Consider the following 19,143-nt stretch of genomic DNA (forward strand, 5'->3'; position numbering starts at 1 on the left):
TGGGAGATCTGTTTGAAACCTAGAATACATTGATGTGACACTGTGAGATCAAGACGGACCTGCCTCCTGAGAAAGGAGAAGTGGGAATGGGGTACCGGTTTCTATTTCCTAGAGGGCTGCACATGTAGGGAAGTCAACTGCAGACAAGGTGTGAGTAAGGGATAGTGACAGTGCCAGTAGTGTGTTGGGGCCAGCTCTCACCAGCTCACAAGAGCTGATAGTTAAATATTCTGGAATTTTTAAAGTCAGCTGCTAAATATAGCTACTATTAAAAATCAAATTATATAGACTTACAATTAAATAAATTATATTAAAAATAAAAGTAATATGTACTCAGCACATATCACTTCCAAATTATTTTACTGCATTTTACTGTTATCTATGCTTTTAAGGTTACTTAAGACTATTAACATCTGTTATATCTGTCTAGTAGATATACTGCATAATGGTCTGCTACGGCATATCTCTTCCTAGCTCTGCATTTAGAGGAATCATGTTAGTAGCTTGAAACTGGCCATAGTGGGAATAAAATAATCATAGAAATCAGCCTCTTCCCCGTAACCTCCCATCTACTAGAAAGCTGATGGTTAAACATTTATCTGCTCACCACTGGATAGTGCCAAAAAGAAGGTGGGAGATTTCTTCCCTAAACACTCTCAAGACTTTAGTAAACTTTGTGAGCTTAGAAGCTGTGTGTCTTCAGTATATTTTATGTTCTAAGGAAACCAGTGGAATGGTCAAGTTCTAAGGCTAAGGTGACATAGGATAGAATTAAGATGACAGATCAAGGTGCATGACACAGGAATAGAAAACTACTATTCTAGTCTACTAGACTAGAGTAGACTACAAGCAATGTTGGGGATTTGTTGAAACTGTGGGGAGGGCTTTATATTCTTAAGGGCTAAAATGAGGGTTCATTTATGACCCCCAAATTATAATATTCATGCAATAAAACATTACAAGGTATTATATTTCATTAATCATTGTTATTCTTATTATCAGGAAGTAGAAGTTCAGTTGAGCATAGTGAAGGATGTGCTATTTAAGAAAGTTCAGGAATTACAGACTGAGACAATGAAAGAAAAAGCTGTTGTATCTGAAATTGAAGGAACCCGTTCTTCTCTAAAGCACCTTAACCATCGGTTACATAAACTGGACTTTGAAACCTTACAGCAGCAAGAAATTATGTATAATCAGGTAGATGTTACTCTTATGAATGTCTTCATATTGATTTGTTATAATTGTGATGGTCAAGATACTGCAGTGTCCTAAGAAAACAAAGAATTCTAAGAACTCTTGGGGTGGGGGGATAGACAGATGCTGAAGATGGGATATCATGTTAGGTCAGAGAAGGGTGAGGGGGCCTTAAAAGCTATTTTTTTCTTGATCTGAAATAAATAGAGAAGAGGATTGACAGCTCTAGTGAGGGAGACATGCTTTAAAGGAAACTGGAGCAATTGGACCTGGAGTAAAACAAAACAAGGAATGGGATGTCTGAAACCTAGAAAAACTGTATGTTGGGAATTCCCTGTCAGTCCAGCGGTTAAGACTCCACGCTTCCACTGCAGGGGGTGTGGGTTCAATCCCTGGTCAGGGCACTAAGATCCCACATGCCACACAGCGTGACCAAACAAACAAACAAAAAAACCCCAAGCCCCTAAGACTGTATGTTGTGCAAACATCGGCATCCCCATCCCCACCCCCACCCCCGGACCAAAAAATGTTTTTAAGTTTTTTCCTTTTTCGTTCTATTTATATATTCTGTCTCATGTTAATTTCTTAATGTCCTCCCTCTCTACATCTTAATTTCCCCATCTAATGTGTTCTTAGTTTCTCAAAATTAGACGCTAAAGTATAATTTTCAGAATAATTCTTTAGAAGTTCATCATATTTGAGACCTTCATGGCTAACAGTTTGTGATTCTTTTTTTGTACTCCTTAGAAAATGTACCCTCAAAAAATCCATGTCCATGTAAATCCAGTGGATTTACTGATGTTCCCTCATGAGAGTATGATAAATGACCACCTAGCTGCTTTATTATATTTTCAGACTAGCTCTGTGTTATTATCACGTACTCTGGTTGTTGAAGAATAGTTTCCTCTTTCTCCCCTTACAGTAAGAAGGATTTCATCCTATAAATCACTGAAGGGTGAAAGTGACTTTAGTAAATGGTGACATCAGGCCAAATTCATAAGAAAGTATTTACAGTGTTTTTGCATTTATAGAAATGGTTTTAACTGTTTCTCCTTACTAACTTATCTTTAAAACCTGTAACAGGATTTTTACATTCAACAAGTGGAATGCCGAATGTCACGGTTAAAGGGAGAAATTAACTCAGAAGAAAAACAAGCCCTTGAAGCAAAAACTGTTGAACTTCAAAAGACATTGGAAGAGAAAAAATCTACATTTAACCTTTTGGAAACAGAGATCAAGAAGCTTCATGTAACTTAGTTAAAATATTTTTTATGCTTCAAATATCCTAGTCATCATTTTGTTTTAAGTCAACATGTTCCTAAGACTTGACTTTGGATAGGATAATTGCCAAGCTACCCATATATATAACAAATGTATGAGCTAATGCTTATATTTCTATACTGACTATGAGAATGTAACATTACCATTGATTATGCATTTACTGTATGCTAAGTGTATGCCTTTAGTTTTTTATTTCATTTAATCGTTATAAATGCCTTGTGATGAAGATATTAATACTTGTTTTACAGATTAAGTAACTTGTTCATGATTACAGCTAGGATTTGATCCGTGGTCCATGTGACTTAAAAATAGTCTTAAATAGTACATGATTTAAAAAATTGATAAATTCCAGTTTTCTATTATGTATCAGCCATAATAATTTGATTGCTTTTTATCTCTGAAGTGGCATCTAAAAGCAGCTGCTCTTTTATTGGTCATCTATTGTTATTCAAATATTTACTTAGTTACATATTTCAGATGACTCAGTTTTGTTAATACGGTAAAAATGTTCTTCATCTTTAGGTACTTTAATGTTTATGGCAATATAAAACCTGTGTTAGGGGAACCTATGTAATATAAAACCTATGTTAAAGTTTAACTGGGAAATAAGAGTGAAGGAGTGAAAACATGGACCTGAATAGGGGGAGAACTCCAAAGGTTTTAAATGTTAAACAGCTGGAAAGGCTAGTGATGAGTGTCCTCTAGTGGTTTTAAGAGGAATTGCCCTGAATTCCTTCAGGGCTACAAAGGTGAAAGGGAGCTACTACTTTTTTAAATTAGGGGAAAAACAATTAACATGACAAAATATTGGTTTGGAGTGGTTTGTAGCCTGATTAAGTTTTTAAAAGACTGTTTCCTTGGTTTAGTGGAAAAGAGCAGAACCGGTTTTGAATGTCAAGGTTACACCACTAACTGCTATTTTAACTTTTCTGAGTCCTAGTTTACTCATTTTAAAATGGAAAACAATATTTAATATTATTTTAGGGCATTTGGGAGAATTAGAAGCAATGTATGTCTTAACACAGTGCTTTTAGTAGGTACTCAATAAATGGTATTGTTTTAATTACATAGAATATGAGAATATTAGTGCTACAGAATAATAGGAGGGTGACATTTATATCTGGACATGTTTTTTGACCCTAGCCTGAATTGTCTGTTTTCCTGTGTGAGGATGGTTCTAGTGTGCCTCCTTTTAGCTACCCTGGGGCTCTGTCCATTATGCAGTAGGCTAGTACTTATGCCTATCCCAGCTGGTTTTGACAGAGAGGTAAATGAATTAATAGAAATGCAAGTGAATTTTTAGAGATATTAAAGCTAGTTAAGCTTCTAATGAAGGTTTTCTCTTCTCAGTAGTAGCATTAGATTGTAAAGTCATTTTGCATTCTCTTTCCCATGCCACTCCATCTATTATTTTGAATAGTAGAGACAAATTTCTTCTGGTTGAAAATTACCTTAAATTAAAAATTTCATTCTAAAAGTTAATTTTATGAAATCACATCTTTATGTGAAAAAAAATCTTAATGTCTTGCTTCAATCTTAAGTCCTGATAGTTCAGAGAAATACAGGCAGTGAGAAGGGCAGGGGCGGGAAGAAGGAAGGGACAGAGGAAGAGAGAGAGAGGAAGAGAGAGAGAGAAGGGAGACAGATCTTGGCAATAGAAACTTTTTGCTTTATGTCCCCTAAGAGCGACTAAGGGGGGACAAAGGGAACAAATCTTGTTCTGGTTCTGAGTGGGAGGGAGGATAAAAACTGGTATAAAGATAGAAAACTAATATCTGAGTATGTATGACCCATTTATTCATTCAGTGGAATTAGATCTTATCTAGCATTTTTCTCTCCAGCAGTATGTGATTATATATGTAATAATAATAATAATAATAGATATTTCCATGTGTCAAACATTGTTGCACATATTCTTTGACAGTAAATTCTTTAACCCTCACAACAACCCAGGTAGGTAGATATTGTTATCATCTCCATTTTGGAAATGAGGAAACTGAGGAAGAGTATGTTGCCCACTGGGTTTGGTTGGCTAATATATAATTAAGGCTGTCTGATTCCAGAGCTTGTAGTTAACCAAGACCCTATGCTTTCTCAGACTGTTAATGTTTTTACCTTCTGAGACTTGGGTTGAATCAAATAATGAACTCCAGAAGGTGAACCATGTATTTAACCAAAGCTTGAACTCCACCCTCCCATTTCTCCCCATAAATGGCAACCACCTAATAATTCAGTTTGAACTGTAATCATACATAATATTTCCTAGAATTATTGAACTCAAACTGAACCCAAACATCAATAGATAATAAAAATGAAAATGCTTCTATGTGAATATCCATGTATATTCTATTAGAGACATAAGAGCATGAAGGGTGAGATTTATAATATTATATTATTATAAATATTTAATGGAGCACATAGTTTAATGTAAGTCATGTTTAGTAGTATGTATTTAATATTGTTATTTAAAATATATATTTATGTACCTTTTTTTCCTCTTTACAGAATGATCTTTACTTTATCAAGAAGTCAAATAGTAAAAATCATGATGAAAAACAGTCCCTCATGACCAAAATAAATGAACTAAACCTCTTCAATGATAGATCAGAGAAAGAACTTAATAAAGCCAAAGCTTTGAAACAGGTGCAATAAAATCATATGTATATATAATATTAAAAACCACATATTTTCATGCTAATTGTAGAAAAAGTTTAAATACCAAATTATAAAGAAGAAAATAAGTCACTATAATCACTGTACAGAAGATAAACAGTGTTACATTATATTATTTTCTTTCAGTCTTTTAAAGAAAATTGGCTTTATATATTGTATTCAAAAATTTATAAGCATATTACACATCTCCTAAACATTAATTATCTTTAAAGGCTTCCTACAGTCCATTGCATGAAGTTACCATAATTTATTTAACCATCTCTTATTTTTGGATATGTGTTTCTAGTGTTTGGCTATTCTAAATGGTGCTATCATGTACTGTGCACATATTTCGTTGTACAGTTGTTCATGTATCTCCTTAGGCTAAATTTCTAGCTGTATAATTATGGTTCAAAAAGAATGAATATTTTTGGTGTCTTGAAACTATTTTCAAGCCAAATTGCCTTCTAGAGCGTTCAGTTAATACTCCTACCAGCAGTGTGTAAGCATTCTATTTTACTCAGCACCACCAGGGCTGGATAATATAATTTATAAAATTATTGTTAATTTGATGGGCAAACATGGTATCTCATTGTTTTTAGTCTGCACTTTAGAAATTGGTGACATTTTAAAACATTTTATGTTTAAACATAAAATTTTAAATATTTATGTTTCAATTAAAATGTTTAAACATTTTTTTTCTATTATGTTATGTTCCATAATTTTTCTTTTGGATTTCTAGTTCATTTTCTTGCCCATATTTCCATTAGGAGGTTTATATGTTTATTTATTTATTTGGTTGTGCTGGGTCTTAGTGGCGGCAGGCGGGCTCCTTAGTTGTGGCTCGTGGGCTCCTTAGTTGTGGTATGTGAACTCTTAGTTGTGGCACACATGTGGGATCTAGTTCCCTGATGAGGGATTGAACCCTGGCCCCCTGCATTGGGAGCGCAGAGTCTTATCCACTGCGCCACCAGGGAAGTCCCCAGGTGGTTTATATTTTTAAAATGCTTGGCAAAAGATCTTCGTATGTTAAAATATTAACTCATAAATATTTGTCCCATTGTCTTTAAATTTCTATTCAGTTTTTTTGACATAAAAACTTTTTTTAAACATTATATATTTAAGTGTTTTTCCCTGTATAAATTTTATGCTTAGAAACTCTTTCATCACACTAAAAATCAAACAGATATTTACTGTTTCTAGTGGCTGCACTAGTTTAATCTCTTACATTAAGTTCTTTCATTCATCTGGCATTTATTTTTTGTACATATGAGATATGGGGATCTAATCTTTTCTCCAGCTAACAAGCTTTGTTTTGAATTAGTAAAATCTTATATTCTGGAGTGTTTTTTCTGGGCTTTCTATTCTGAAAATTGATCTATTAGTGTGATCTTGTGTCAGCACGCTACTCATGACTGAACTGTTTTAATAAAATGTATTTATACATTATTTTGTAAGATTTAGTTTAGAATATAAAAATGCTCATCCATTGGGCTTCATATATTTGCTGGACATTGTAACTTTCAATTTTAGGAATAAGTTCTTCTTTTTATTTTTTTAGTAAACTTGAATTTAAAATTGAATAATAATAAAAGACTTGGAATAACCATAAACCCTTTCCTTAAAATAAAAATAAAAGGAAAATCAGTCATGACTCAGAGCAATCTAAATTTAACCCTAATTAATATCTTGGTCAATGGTCAAATTAGAAAAAGTTATATTTTCAAGTTTGACTTTTGTAGCAATAAAAAGGAAACATATTTTGGTTTGGATATGCAAATGATTATTTCAATATTTGACGATTTTGTTATGTTGATAGGATTTGATGATAGAAGACAATCTTTTAAAACTTGAGGTTAAACGTATTCGAGAAATGCTTCACAGTAAGGCAGAAGAAGTTCTTTCTCTGGAAGAAAGAAAACAGCAATTACACACTGCTATGGAAAAACGGACCGAAGAAATTAAAATTCACAAAAAAATGCTTGCATCACAAATAAGATGTGTTGATCAAGAACGGCAAAATATAAGGTAACAATTAGAGTTTTCAAATCCTGCTCACGAATTTTGAAAACGTAACGAGTAATGTCAGAAGAACTGACTGGTCCCTCCACCACCCTGGATGTCCATCTTTTTCTTATTTGTTTGAAAAAGCTTTTAATATAATACATAGGCCATATTTTAGCTACAAGTCTATGCTTTTCCCTCTCTTTTTCCTTAGGCTAACTCCTCATTCTTTAGATTTATCCTTTTACCTTAAGATCATTAATCCCCTTGGAACTGATTTTTGTGTATGGTTTGTGGCAAGGGTCCAATAACATGCTTTCCCTTATGGATACCTGACAGCTGCATTTATTGAAGCAATTTTCCCCTAGAGATTTCGCATATCTTTTATAAGATTTATTCCTGGACACATGCTATTTTTTCTTAATGTTACTGTCAGTGTTATCTCCTTTTAAAGCATTTCATTTTCGGTTTGTTGCTGGTGTATAGAAATGCAGTTGATTTCTGTATATTAACTATTCAGCAGCCTTGCTTAAATTTTTATTAATTCTAACAATTGATCTGTAGATTCTACTTTCTAGGTATTTCACTCACATCATTTGCAAATAACAGTTTTGTGTCTTCCTTTTCAATCTTTATAACTTTTCTTGTTCTTACTTTATTGTCCTTGTTATCTAACCTCCAGTTCAATGCTGAATAGCAGTGGTGATTGCAGGTACCCTTGTCTTGCAGGTGGTTGATCTTAAAGGGAAAGTTTTAATTGTTTCATCTTTAAGTATCAAGTTTACTATAGTGTTTTTTTGAGATTCTCTTTATAATATTAAGTGAGTTCCCATCTATTTCCATTCTTTGCTAAGAGGTTGTTTTAATTTGTTTAATCAGGAATGAATGTTGACTATTATATGCTTTTTTTGTACTCACTGATATGATGTAGCTTCTTCAATCTGTTAATATAATTGAATATATTGATTGCTTTTTCAAAGTTAAAACAAACTTACATTCCTGTAATAAATACAGCTGTTTGTTACATATTACATTTTGTATGTATCTAGATTTTGTTTGCTAATATTTTTATACAATTTTTGCATCTATGCTTATAATTCTCTTTTTCTCTCCTGCCCTCGTCAAATTATCAGGTTATTATGGTTACATCTACTTTTATAAAATGATCTTTGTGTTTCTTATTTTTCTACACTCTGCATAAGCTTGTAAAAGAGCAGAATTATATCTTTCTTGAATTTTCAAATACCTCACCAGTAAAGCCATTGGACATCTGGAGTTTTTTGAGGAGGATTTTCAACTGTTGGTTCAATCAATTTATTGGTTATAGGACAATGAAGATCTTGTATTTTTTTCTTGAGTCTGTTTTAGTAAGTTATATATTTTTTCCTAGGAAAAATTTTCCATTTCATCTAAATTTTCAAAGTTATTACCATAAAGTTGTTCACAATATCATTTTATTATATGTTTAATAGCTGCAGTGTTTGTAGCTTTTCATTCCTGATATTGGTTATTGTGACTTCTCTTTTTTGGGTGGGATAAGTCCTGCCAGTAGTTAATGAATTTTATTACTCTTTGAAAAGAATAAACCCTTGCTGATTTTTTTCTATTGCGAATTCATTTTCTATTTTAATTAATATTGCTGCTCTCACATTTACTATTTCTTTCTTCTATTTTTGTGGATTGATTTTGATGTTCTTTTCCTAACTTCTTGAGATAAGATGCTTAGCTAATTAGTTTTCAACTTTGAAGGCTAAAGCAATTCCCTGAAGTATTACCTAGCTGTATCCCACACAATTCTCTGTAACGGCCAGATAGTAAATATTATAGGTTTTGCTGGCCATACAGTCTCTGTTGCAACAACTTGACTCTGCCACTGTGGAGTGTAAGCAGCCCTAGACAATATGCAAATAAATGAGTGTGGCTGTGTTCCACTTTATGGACACTGAAATTTGAATTTCATAGAATTTTCATATTTCATGAAATAGAAACTTTCTCTTGATTTTTCAACCACTTTACATTAGAAAATGTAAAAGCCATTCTTTTCTCATGGGCTGTACAGAAACAAGTAGCAGGTATAGGATGGTTTGCTGACCTTGGCTTTTTATCTCTAAGTGGTACTATTCCATTGTATGTGTCTACCCCAATTTATATATATGTTTACCTGTTGATGAATATTTCAGTTGTTTCCAGTTTGGGGCTATTACAGATAAAGCTGCTATGAATATATGTGTTCTTGGTATGGACATATGCTTTCTTTTCTCTAGAGTAGATACCTAGAAGTGGAATAGCTGGATCATATGGTAGGTATTCTATTTGTCTTTCTGTTCTTTCATTGGTTTTACTGAATTTTTTCTCTTTTTTCCTCTTTGTTTGTAGTATGTATATTCTAATTTAAATTATTTTGTTTATTTTTAAATTCAAAAGAAATTCTAATCTTCCTATCTCTCTGAATACTGAAGATTAGTTACTATTATTTTTTCCTTCCTAAAATAGTTATGACTTTTAGCATGTTTTACTGCTGTATTTCCTTTCTCCATCTTTCATTTATTATTGAAATCACAGATTATAGTTTCGGGTTGTTATTTGTTTTTAATATTATGTCTCTACTTTGAAAAGAACTCCTTTCTTATAACTTGCATTAAACTGTACAGCCAATTGCCAGCAATAATTTCAACCTAGTTACGTGTTTTACTTGTTTCTTGGTTTAATATTCTTTCATGTATCTTTTGTTATTCTATTTCCTTGGATTCTTATTTCATTTCTCTGGAATATGTTTTGAAACTTTTTCTCAAGAACTGATGTTTTCTGAAATTTTTGAGTCCTTGTATGCTTAAAACATATTTGTTCTTCCCCATATTTGAATTACAGTCGAAGTTTGAAAGCGTTGTTTCATATTCTTCCAGATTAAAGTGTTGTTTATGAGAGGTCTGGTTCCAGATAGGGAACCTGGTTTTTGCTTTCTTTCTGGAAGCTTTGGGACAATGTTTTTATTTGGGGGCTTTCAGAACTTTCATGTGTGCGTCTGGGTGTTTTATCCTTTTTCATTTTTCTTGTTTGACCCTTGGTGAGCTCCTTCAATTATTTCATTCAAGTCTTTCTTCATATCAGGAAAATATTTTTCTGTTAGTTTTTCAATTTTTTTTCTCACACCACTCTCCCCATCTGTTGCTCATTTTTAGTGGATGCTTAGTCTTCCAGATTTCTTAACTTTTCTCTCATTTTAATTTTTTATTCTTTTTATTCCACATTTTAAGATATTCTCTCTCTCCCCATTACCATCCTTTCTGTCTTCTCCCCATCCCCTGCCCCTGTCTTTCTCCTCTCTCTATATCATTGATTCAGTCTTTCGACCTGCTTCGTTTCCAACCTGGGCCAGTTCACCCTTCCTTAGGCAATCTGGTGGTCCCCCTCTCCTGGGAGGTCACCACATTGAGGCCCAACTTAGTGCGGACACCTGATTGGCATAGCGCACTACAGTACAGAGCTCGTGGGCTCAAGAGATCCTCCTGCCTTAGCCTCCTGAGTGGCTGTCACTACAGGCGTGTGCCCACCATGCCCAGTATTCTTTACTACTTTTAAATTAAAAAGTGGAGATTATTTGAGAGAACTCATTCTTTCATTGTTTCTTTCTTTTCATAGCAGTCCATTCTTTTTTTTTTTTTTTGTGGTACGCAGGCCTCTGTTGTGGCCTCTCCCGTTGTGGAGCACAGGCTCCGGACGTGCAGGCTCAGCGGCCATGGCTCACAGGCCCAGCTGCTCTACGGCATGTGGGATCTTCCTGGACCGGGGCACGAACCTGTGTCCCCTGCATTGGCAGGCGGACTCTCAACCACTGCGCCACCAGGGAAGCCCCATTCTTGTTTTATGTGCATTTTTGAATGTAATATCCTTTCATGTTTTAGAAGATACTAATTAGAATACTTTGAAGGTTTTTTTCTATCCCATACATTATCTTTGTTTCTCCTAGGGTCTATTCTGTCTTTTCTCATTTTGTTCTTTTCATTCATACCATTAGCTTTTCATAAATGCCGATAATCTTTGGCTCTCTGTTATATTTATTAACAAATGCTTAATAATCATGGTGATTGGTATAGCTGGCTGGTATGGGTTTCTTCTGCAATTAGGTAGATTGCTTTTTCTAACAGGTCTCTCCCCTAACTGGGAGGGCTGACTGTAAGCTCTGGGCTAGTCTGTCGTGTAAGGAGCATAAGGGGCTTATTTTGGGCAACGAAAGGTTTCATTTCTGGCTGGCACTGCCTTTCTTTTTTATTAACCTCCACTGTTGTGGAGGCCTGGAATTACTTCATTCCTGGAAGCTTTTCTCTCCAGTTTCAAGAAAAACCTGGAAGCTTTTCTCTCGAGCTTCAACAGGAACTCTGGTAATTTTCAGGGTTATCACTGGAACATAAATAATTCCTGCCAACATTTCTATGTACTTTGAGGGGTTGAGGAGAGTGGCCCAGAAGTTCTATAGGAAATGCTTTTATTAATTACCTTGACAGTAGCCTCAGAGATCACTCTTGCTCTTTTTATTTCTTATTACTGAGTTTGGATTTTCTCCAGACTTCTTTGGTGAAAAATGGCTCTTATTTCTATATAATCTTCTGAATCTCCATTTTTTTCATCCTGTCAATCATATCCCATTTGTTTTCCATTTTTCATGAATTCATGAAAAAAATTATCATTCTTTTCCCAGAGGTGTGGTGGGGTTTTTTTTATTTTAATATTTTCCATTTTAGGAAGGAGGAGAGAGATGCTTGTGCTCAGTCTACCATCTTAAGCTAGAAGGCCAACAAGACTTGTCTTTTAAAATCCCATAAAGGATGAGTAAATATTTTCTGATGAAACAATAATACTTAAAAATAAGCAAAGCTGTAACTTCTGATACTTAATATATTTTACCATCAACTTTCTTTAGGAGTAGGAACCTGGTATGTTGAAGATTTCTTTTCACCATGATTGGAAAGCTTATTTTCATGAAGTTGTAGGAGGCAAACAAGTCACTGTCCATGTTGCTGTGCCTATATTAACATTCTTAGTATTATTATTAAATAAGTTAAAAAATAGTTTAAAAATATAAATTTACTGGAATAGAAGGAAAAAAGTAACCAGCAGATTTAAAAATCAAAATCTTAGGAAACAATTCTCCAAAGGTTTCTCATATTTCTGCATGCCTTGCAAGGAGAGGCACTGGCTTTCCTGTTCTGGAAAGACAAAGGAGCAAGGCAAAAACTTACAAGACCAAATAAATGAAGATGAAATAGGCAACCTACCTGAAAAAGAATTCAAAATAATGATAGTAAAGATTATCCAAAATCTCGGAAACAGAATGGAGAAAATACAAGAAACATTTAACAAGGATCTAGAAGAACTAAAGAGCAAACAAACAGTGGCAAACAACACAACTACTGAAATTAAAAATACTTTAGAAGGAAACAATAGCAGAATAACTGAGGCAGAAGAATGGATAAGTGACCTGGAAGATAAAATGGTGGAAATAACTGCCAGGGAGCAGAATAAAGAAAAAAGAATGAAAAGAAATGGGGACAGTCTCAGAGACCTCTGGGACACCATTAAATGCGCCAACATTCGAATTATAGGGGTCCCACAAGAAGAAGAGGAAAAGAAAGGGTCTGAGAAAATATTTGAAGAGATTATAGTTGAAAACTCCCCTAACATGGGAAAGAAAATAGTCAATCAAGTCCAGGAGGCACAGAGAGTACCATACAGGAAAAACCCAAAGAGAAACACGCCAAGATACATGTTAATCAAACTATCAAAAATTAAATACAAAGAAAAACTATTAAAAGCAGCAAGGGAAAAGCAACAAATAACATACAAGGGAGTCCCCATAAGGTTAACAGCTGATCTTTCAGCAGAAAATCCACAAGCCAGAAGGAGTGGGAGGATATATTTAAAGTGATGAAAGGGAAAAACCTACAACCAAGATTACCCAGCAAGGATCTCATTCAGATTCAATGGAGAAATTAAAATCTTTACAGATAAGCAAAGTTTAACAGAATTAAGCACCACTAAACCAGCTTCACAACAAATGTTACAGGAACTTCTCTAGGCAGGAAACACAAGAGAAGGAAAAGATATACAAAACCAAATCCCAAACAATTAAGAAAATGGTAATAGGAACATACATATCAATAATTACCTTAAAGGTAAATGGATTAAATGCTCCAACCAAAAGATACAGAATGACTGAAAGGATACAGAAACAAGACGCATACATATGCTGTCTACAAGAGACCCACTTCAGATGTAGGGACACATACAGACTGAAAGTGAGGGGATGGAAAAAGTTATTCCATGCAAATGGAAATCAAAAGAAAGCTGGAGTAGCAATTCTCATATCAGACAAAATAGACTTTAAAATAAAGACTATTGGGCCTCCCTGGTGGCGCAGTGGTTGAGAGTCCGCCTGCCGATGCAGGGGATACGGGTTCGTGCCCAGGTCTGGGAGGATCCCATATGCCGCGGAGCGGCTGGGCCCGTGAGCCATGGCCGCTGGGCCTGCGCGTCCGGAGCCTGTGCTCTGCAACGGGAGAGGCCACAGCAGTGAGAGGCCCGCATACCGCAAAAAAAAATAAAAATAAAAAAAAATAAAAATAAAAATAAAATAAAGACTATTACAAGAGACAAATAAGGACACTACATAATGATTACGGGATCAATCCAAGAAGAAGATATAACAATTGTAAATATTTATGCACCCAACATAGGAGTAACTAATACATAAGGCAAATGCTAACAGCCATAAAAGGGGAAATCGACAATAACATAAAAACAGTAGGGGATTTTAACATCTCACTTTCACCAATGGACAGATCATACAAAAGAAAATAAATAAGGAAACACAAGCTTTAAAGGACACATTAAACAAGATGGACTTAATTGATATTTACTGGACATTCCATCCCAAAACAACAGAATATACTCTCTTCTCAAGTGCTCATGGAACATTCTCCAGGATAGACCATATCTTGGGTCACAAATCAAGCGTTGGTAAATTTAAGAAAACTGAAATTGAATCAAGTATCTTTTCTGACCACAATGGTATGAGTCTAGATATCAATTACAGGAAAAAATCAGTAAAAAATACAAACACATGGAGGCTAAACAATACACTACTAAATAACCAAGAAATCACTGAGGAAATCAAACAGGAAATCAAAAAATACCTAGAAACAAATGACAATGAAAACACAATGACCTACAACCTATGGGATGCAGCAAAAGCAGTTCTAAGAGGGAACTTTATAGCAACACAATCCTACCTCAAGAAACAAGAAACATCTTGAATAAACAATCTAACCTTACACCTAAAGCAATTAGAGCAAGAAGAACAAAAAAACCCAAAGTTAGCAGAAGGAAAGAAATCTTAAAGATCAGATCAGAAATAAATGAAAAAGAAATGAAACGATAGCAAAGATCAATAAAACTAAAAGCTAGTTCTTTGAGAAGATAAACTAAATTGATAAACCATTAGGCAGACTCATCAAGAAAAAAAGGGAGAAGACTGAAATCAATAGAATTAGATATGAAAAAGGGGAAGTAACAACTGACACTGCAGAAATACAAGGGATCATGAGAGATTACTACAAGCAACTATATGCCAATAAAATGAACAATCTGGAAGAAATTGACAAATTCTTAGAAAAGTACAACCTTCTGAGACTGAACCAGGAAGAACTAGAAAATATAAACAGACCAATCACAAGCACTGAAATTGAAACTGTGATTAAAACTCTTCCAACAAACAAAAGCGCAGGACCAGATGGCTTCACAGGCGAATTCTATGAAACATTTAAAGAAGAGCTAACACCTGTCCTTCTCAAACTCTTCCAAAATATAGCAGAGGGAGGAACACTCCCAAACTCATTCTACGAGGCCGCCATCACCTTGATACCAAAACCAGGCAAGGATGTCACAAAGAAAGAAAACTACAGGCCAATATCACTGATGAACATAGATGCAAAAATCCTCAACAAAATACTAGCAAACAGAATCCAACAGCACATTAAAAGGATCATACACCATGATCAAGTGGGGTTTATTCCAGGAATGCAAGGATTCTTCAATATACGCAAATCAATCAATGTGATACACCATATTAACAAGTTGAAGGAGAAAAACCATATGATCATCTCAATAGATGCAAAGAAAGCTTTTGACAAAATTCAACACCCATTTATGATAAAAACCCTGCAGAAAGTAGGCAGAGAGGGAACTTTCCTCAACATAATAAAGGCCATATATGACAAAGCCACAGCCAACACCATCCTCAATGGTGAACAACTGAAACCATTTCCACTAAGATCAGGAACAAGACAAGGCTGCCCACTCTCACCACTCTTTTTCAACATAGTTTTGTAAGTTTTAGCCACAGCAATCAGAGAAGAAAAGGAAATGAAAGGAATCCAAATTTGAAAAGAAGAAGTAAAGGTGTCACTGTTTGCAGATGACATGATACTATACATAGAGAATCCTAAAGATGCTACCAGAAAACTACTAGAGCTAATCAATGAATTCGGTAAAGTATCAGGATACAAAATTAATGCACAGAAATCTTTGGCATTCCTGTACACTAATGATGAAAAATCTGAAAGTGAAATCAAGAAAACACTCCCATTTACCATTGCAACAAAAAGAATAAAATATCTAGGAATAAACCTACCTAAGGAGACAAAAGACCTGTATGCAGAAAATTATAAGACAGTGATGAAAGAAATTAAAGATGATACAAATAGATGGAGAGATATACCATGCTCCTGGATTGGAAGAATCAATATTGTGAAAATGACTCTACTACCCAAAGCAATCTACAGATTCAGTGCAATCCCTATCAATCTACCACTGGCATTTTTCACAGAACTAGAACAAAAAAATTTCAAAATTTGTTTGGAAAAACAAAAGACCCCGAATAGCCAAAGCAATCTTGATAACAAAAAACGGAGCTGGAGGAATCAGGCTCCCTGTCTTCACACTATACTACAAAGCTACAGTAATCAAGACAGTGTGGTACTGGCACAAAAACAGAAAGATAGATCAATGGAATAGGATAGAAAGCCCAGAGATAAACCCACGCAAATATGGTCAACTTATCTTTGATAAAGGAGGCAGGAATGTACAGTCGAGAAAGGACAGCCTCTTCAATAAGTGGTGCTGGGAAAACTGGACAGGGACATGTAAAAGTATGAGATTAGGTCATTCCCTAACACCATACACAAAAATAAGCTCAAAATGGATTAAAGACCTAAATGTAAGGCCAGAAACTATCAAACTCTTAGAGGAAAACATAGGCAGAATACTCTATGACATAAATCACAGCAAGATCCTTTTGGACCCACCTCCTAGAGAAATGGAAATGAAAACAAAGATAAACAAATGGGACCTAATGAAACTTCAAAGCTTTAGCACAGCAAAGGAAACCATAAACAAGACCAAAAGACAACCCTCAGAATGGAAGAAAATATTTGCAAATGAAGCAACTGACAGAGGATTAATCTCCAAAATGTATAAGCAGCTCATGCAGCTCAATAGCAAAAAAATAAACAACCCAATCCAAAAATGGGCAGAAGACTGAAATAGGCATTTCTCCAAAGAAGATATACAGACTGCCAACAAACACATGAAAGCATGCTCAACATCATTAATCATTAGAGAAATGCAAATCAAAACTACAATGAGATATCATCTCACACAAGTCAGAATGGCCATCATCAAAAAATCTAGAAACAATAAATGCTGGAGAGGGTGTGGAGAAAAGGGAATACTCTTGCACTGCTGGTGGGAATGTGAATTGGTACAGCCACTATGGAGAACGGTATGGAGGTTCCTTAAAAAACTACAAATAGTACTACCATATGACCCAGCAATCCCACTGCTAGGCATATACCCTGAGAAAACCATAATTCAAAAAGAGACATGTACCAAAATGTTCATTGCGGCTCTATTCACAATAGCCTGGAGATGGAAACAACCTAAGTGTCCATCATCAGATGAATGGATAAAGAAGATGTGGCACATATATACAATGGAATATTACTCAGCCATAAAAAGAAACGAAACTGAGCTATATGTAATGAGGTGGATAGACCTAGAGTCTGTCATACAGAGTGAAGTAAGTCAGAAAGAGAAAGACAAATACCGTATGCTAACACATATATATGGAATTTAAGAAAAAAAATGTCATGAAGAACCTATGGGTAAAACAGGAATAAAGACACAGACCTACTTGAGAACGGACTTGAGGATATGGGGAGGGGGAAGGGCAAGCTGTGACAAAGCGAGAGAGAGGCATGGACATATATACAGTACCAAACGTAAGGTAGATAGCTAGTGGGAAGCAGCCGCATAGCACAGGGAGATCAGCTCAGTGCTTTGTGACCGCCTGGAGGGGTGCGATAGGGAGGGTGGGTGGGAGGGAGATGCAAGAGGGAAGGGATATGGGAACAGATGTATATGTATGACTGATTCACTTTATTATAAAGCACAAACTAATAATAATAAAAAAATAAAAAAATTAAAATTAAAATTCTATTTTTCCCCACATAAAAAAACAAAAACAAAAACAAAAATGGGCAGAAGACCTAAATAGATATTTCTCCAAAGAAGATATACAGATTGCCAACAAACACAGGAAATGATTCTCAACATTACTTATCATTAGGGAAATGATGCGTGATGTTGAGCAGATCAAACAAATCAAAATTATAATGAGGTATCACCTCACACCAGTCAGAATGGCCATCATCAAAAATTTACAAACAATAAATGCTGAAGAGGGTGTGGAGAAAAGGGAACCCTCTTGCACTGTTGGTGGGAATGTAAATTGTATAGCCACTATGGAGAATAGTATGCAGATTGCCTAAAAAACTAAAAATAGAACTACCGTATGATCCAGCAATCCCAATACTGGGCATATACCCTGAGAAAACAATAATTCAAAAAGAGTCAGGTACCACAATGTTCTTTGCAGCACTATTTACAATAGCCAGGACATGGAAGCAACTTAAGTGTCCATCGACAGGTGAATGGATATAGAAGATGTGGCACGTACATACAATGGAATATTACTCAGCCATAAAGAGAAATGAAATTGAGTTATTTTTAGTGAGGTGGATGGACCTGGAGTGTCATACAGTGAAGTAAGTCAGAAAGAGAAGAACAAATACCATGTGCTAACACATATATATGGAATCTAAAAAAAAAAAAATGGTTCTGATGAACCTAGGGGCAGGACAGGAATAAAGACAGAGACGTAGAGAATGGACTTGAGGACACGGGCTGGTGAAGGGTAAGCTGGGATAAAGTGAGAGAGTAGCGTTGAGATATATACACTAGCAAATGTAAAATAGCTAGTGGGAGGCAGCTGCATAGCACAGGGAGATCAGCTCGGTGCTTTGCAACCACCTAGAGGGGTGGGATAAGGAGGGTGAGAGGGAGACGCAAGAGGGAGGGGAGATGGGGATATATGCATGCATATAGCTGATTCACTGTTATACAGCAGAAACTAACACAACACTGTAAAGCAATTATACTCCAATAAAGATGTTAAAAAACTTTTTTTTGGTAAAAAAGAAAATTTTATCATCTTAACCATTTTAAAATATACAGTTAGTAGTGTATTTTCACATTTTTGAGCAATAGATCTCCAGAACTTTTTCATCTTATAAAACTGAATCTTTTAAAACTTTTTGGTAAAAAACACATAAAATTTACCATCTTAACAGTTTTACAATGTACAGTTAGTAGTGTTATATATTTTCACATTGTTGAGCAACGGATGTCCAGAACTTTTTCATCTTGTAAAACTGAAACTCTATACCCATTAAATATTAACTTCCCATTTCCCCCTTCCCCCAGCCCTTAGTAGCCACTATTCTTTCTGTATGAATTTGACTACTTTAGATACCTCACATAAGTGGAATCATGTAGTATTTGTCTTTTTGTGACTGGTTTATTTCACTTAGCATAATGTCCTCAAGTTTCACCATGTAG

General features: G+C 35.0%; 1 protein-coding gene across 1 annotated transcript in view; it reads left to right on the plus strand.

The window, feature by feature from the left end:
• Window positions 1–19,143, plus strand: part of CCDC39 (coiled-coil domain 39 molecular ruler complex subunit) — a 49,986-nt gene that overhangs the window by 18,866 nt on the left and 11,977 nt on the right. The window contains exons 10-13 of the mRNA XM_082625982.1: window positions 1,003–1,197; window positions 2,278–2,442; window positions 4,981–5,118; window positions 6,947–7,155. Coding sequence (XP_082482108.1) covers window positions 1,003–1,197; window positions 2,278–2,442; window positions 4,981–5,118; window positions 6,947–7,155 — 707 coding nt within the window. The remainder of the gene's footprint in view (window positions 1–1,002; window positions 1,198–2,277; window positions 2,443–4,980; window positions 5,119–6,946; window positions 7,156–19,143) is intronic.

Source organism: Mesoplodon mirus (genome assembly GCF_964341445.2).
Source record: "Mesoplodon mirus genome assembly, chromosome: 6".
NCBI lineage: Eukaryota > Metazoa > Chordata > Mammalia > Artiodactyla > Ziphiidae > Mesoplodon > Mesoplodon mirus.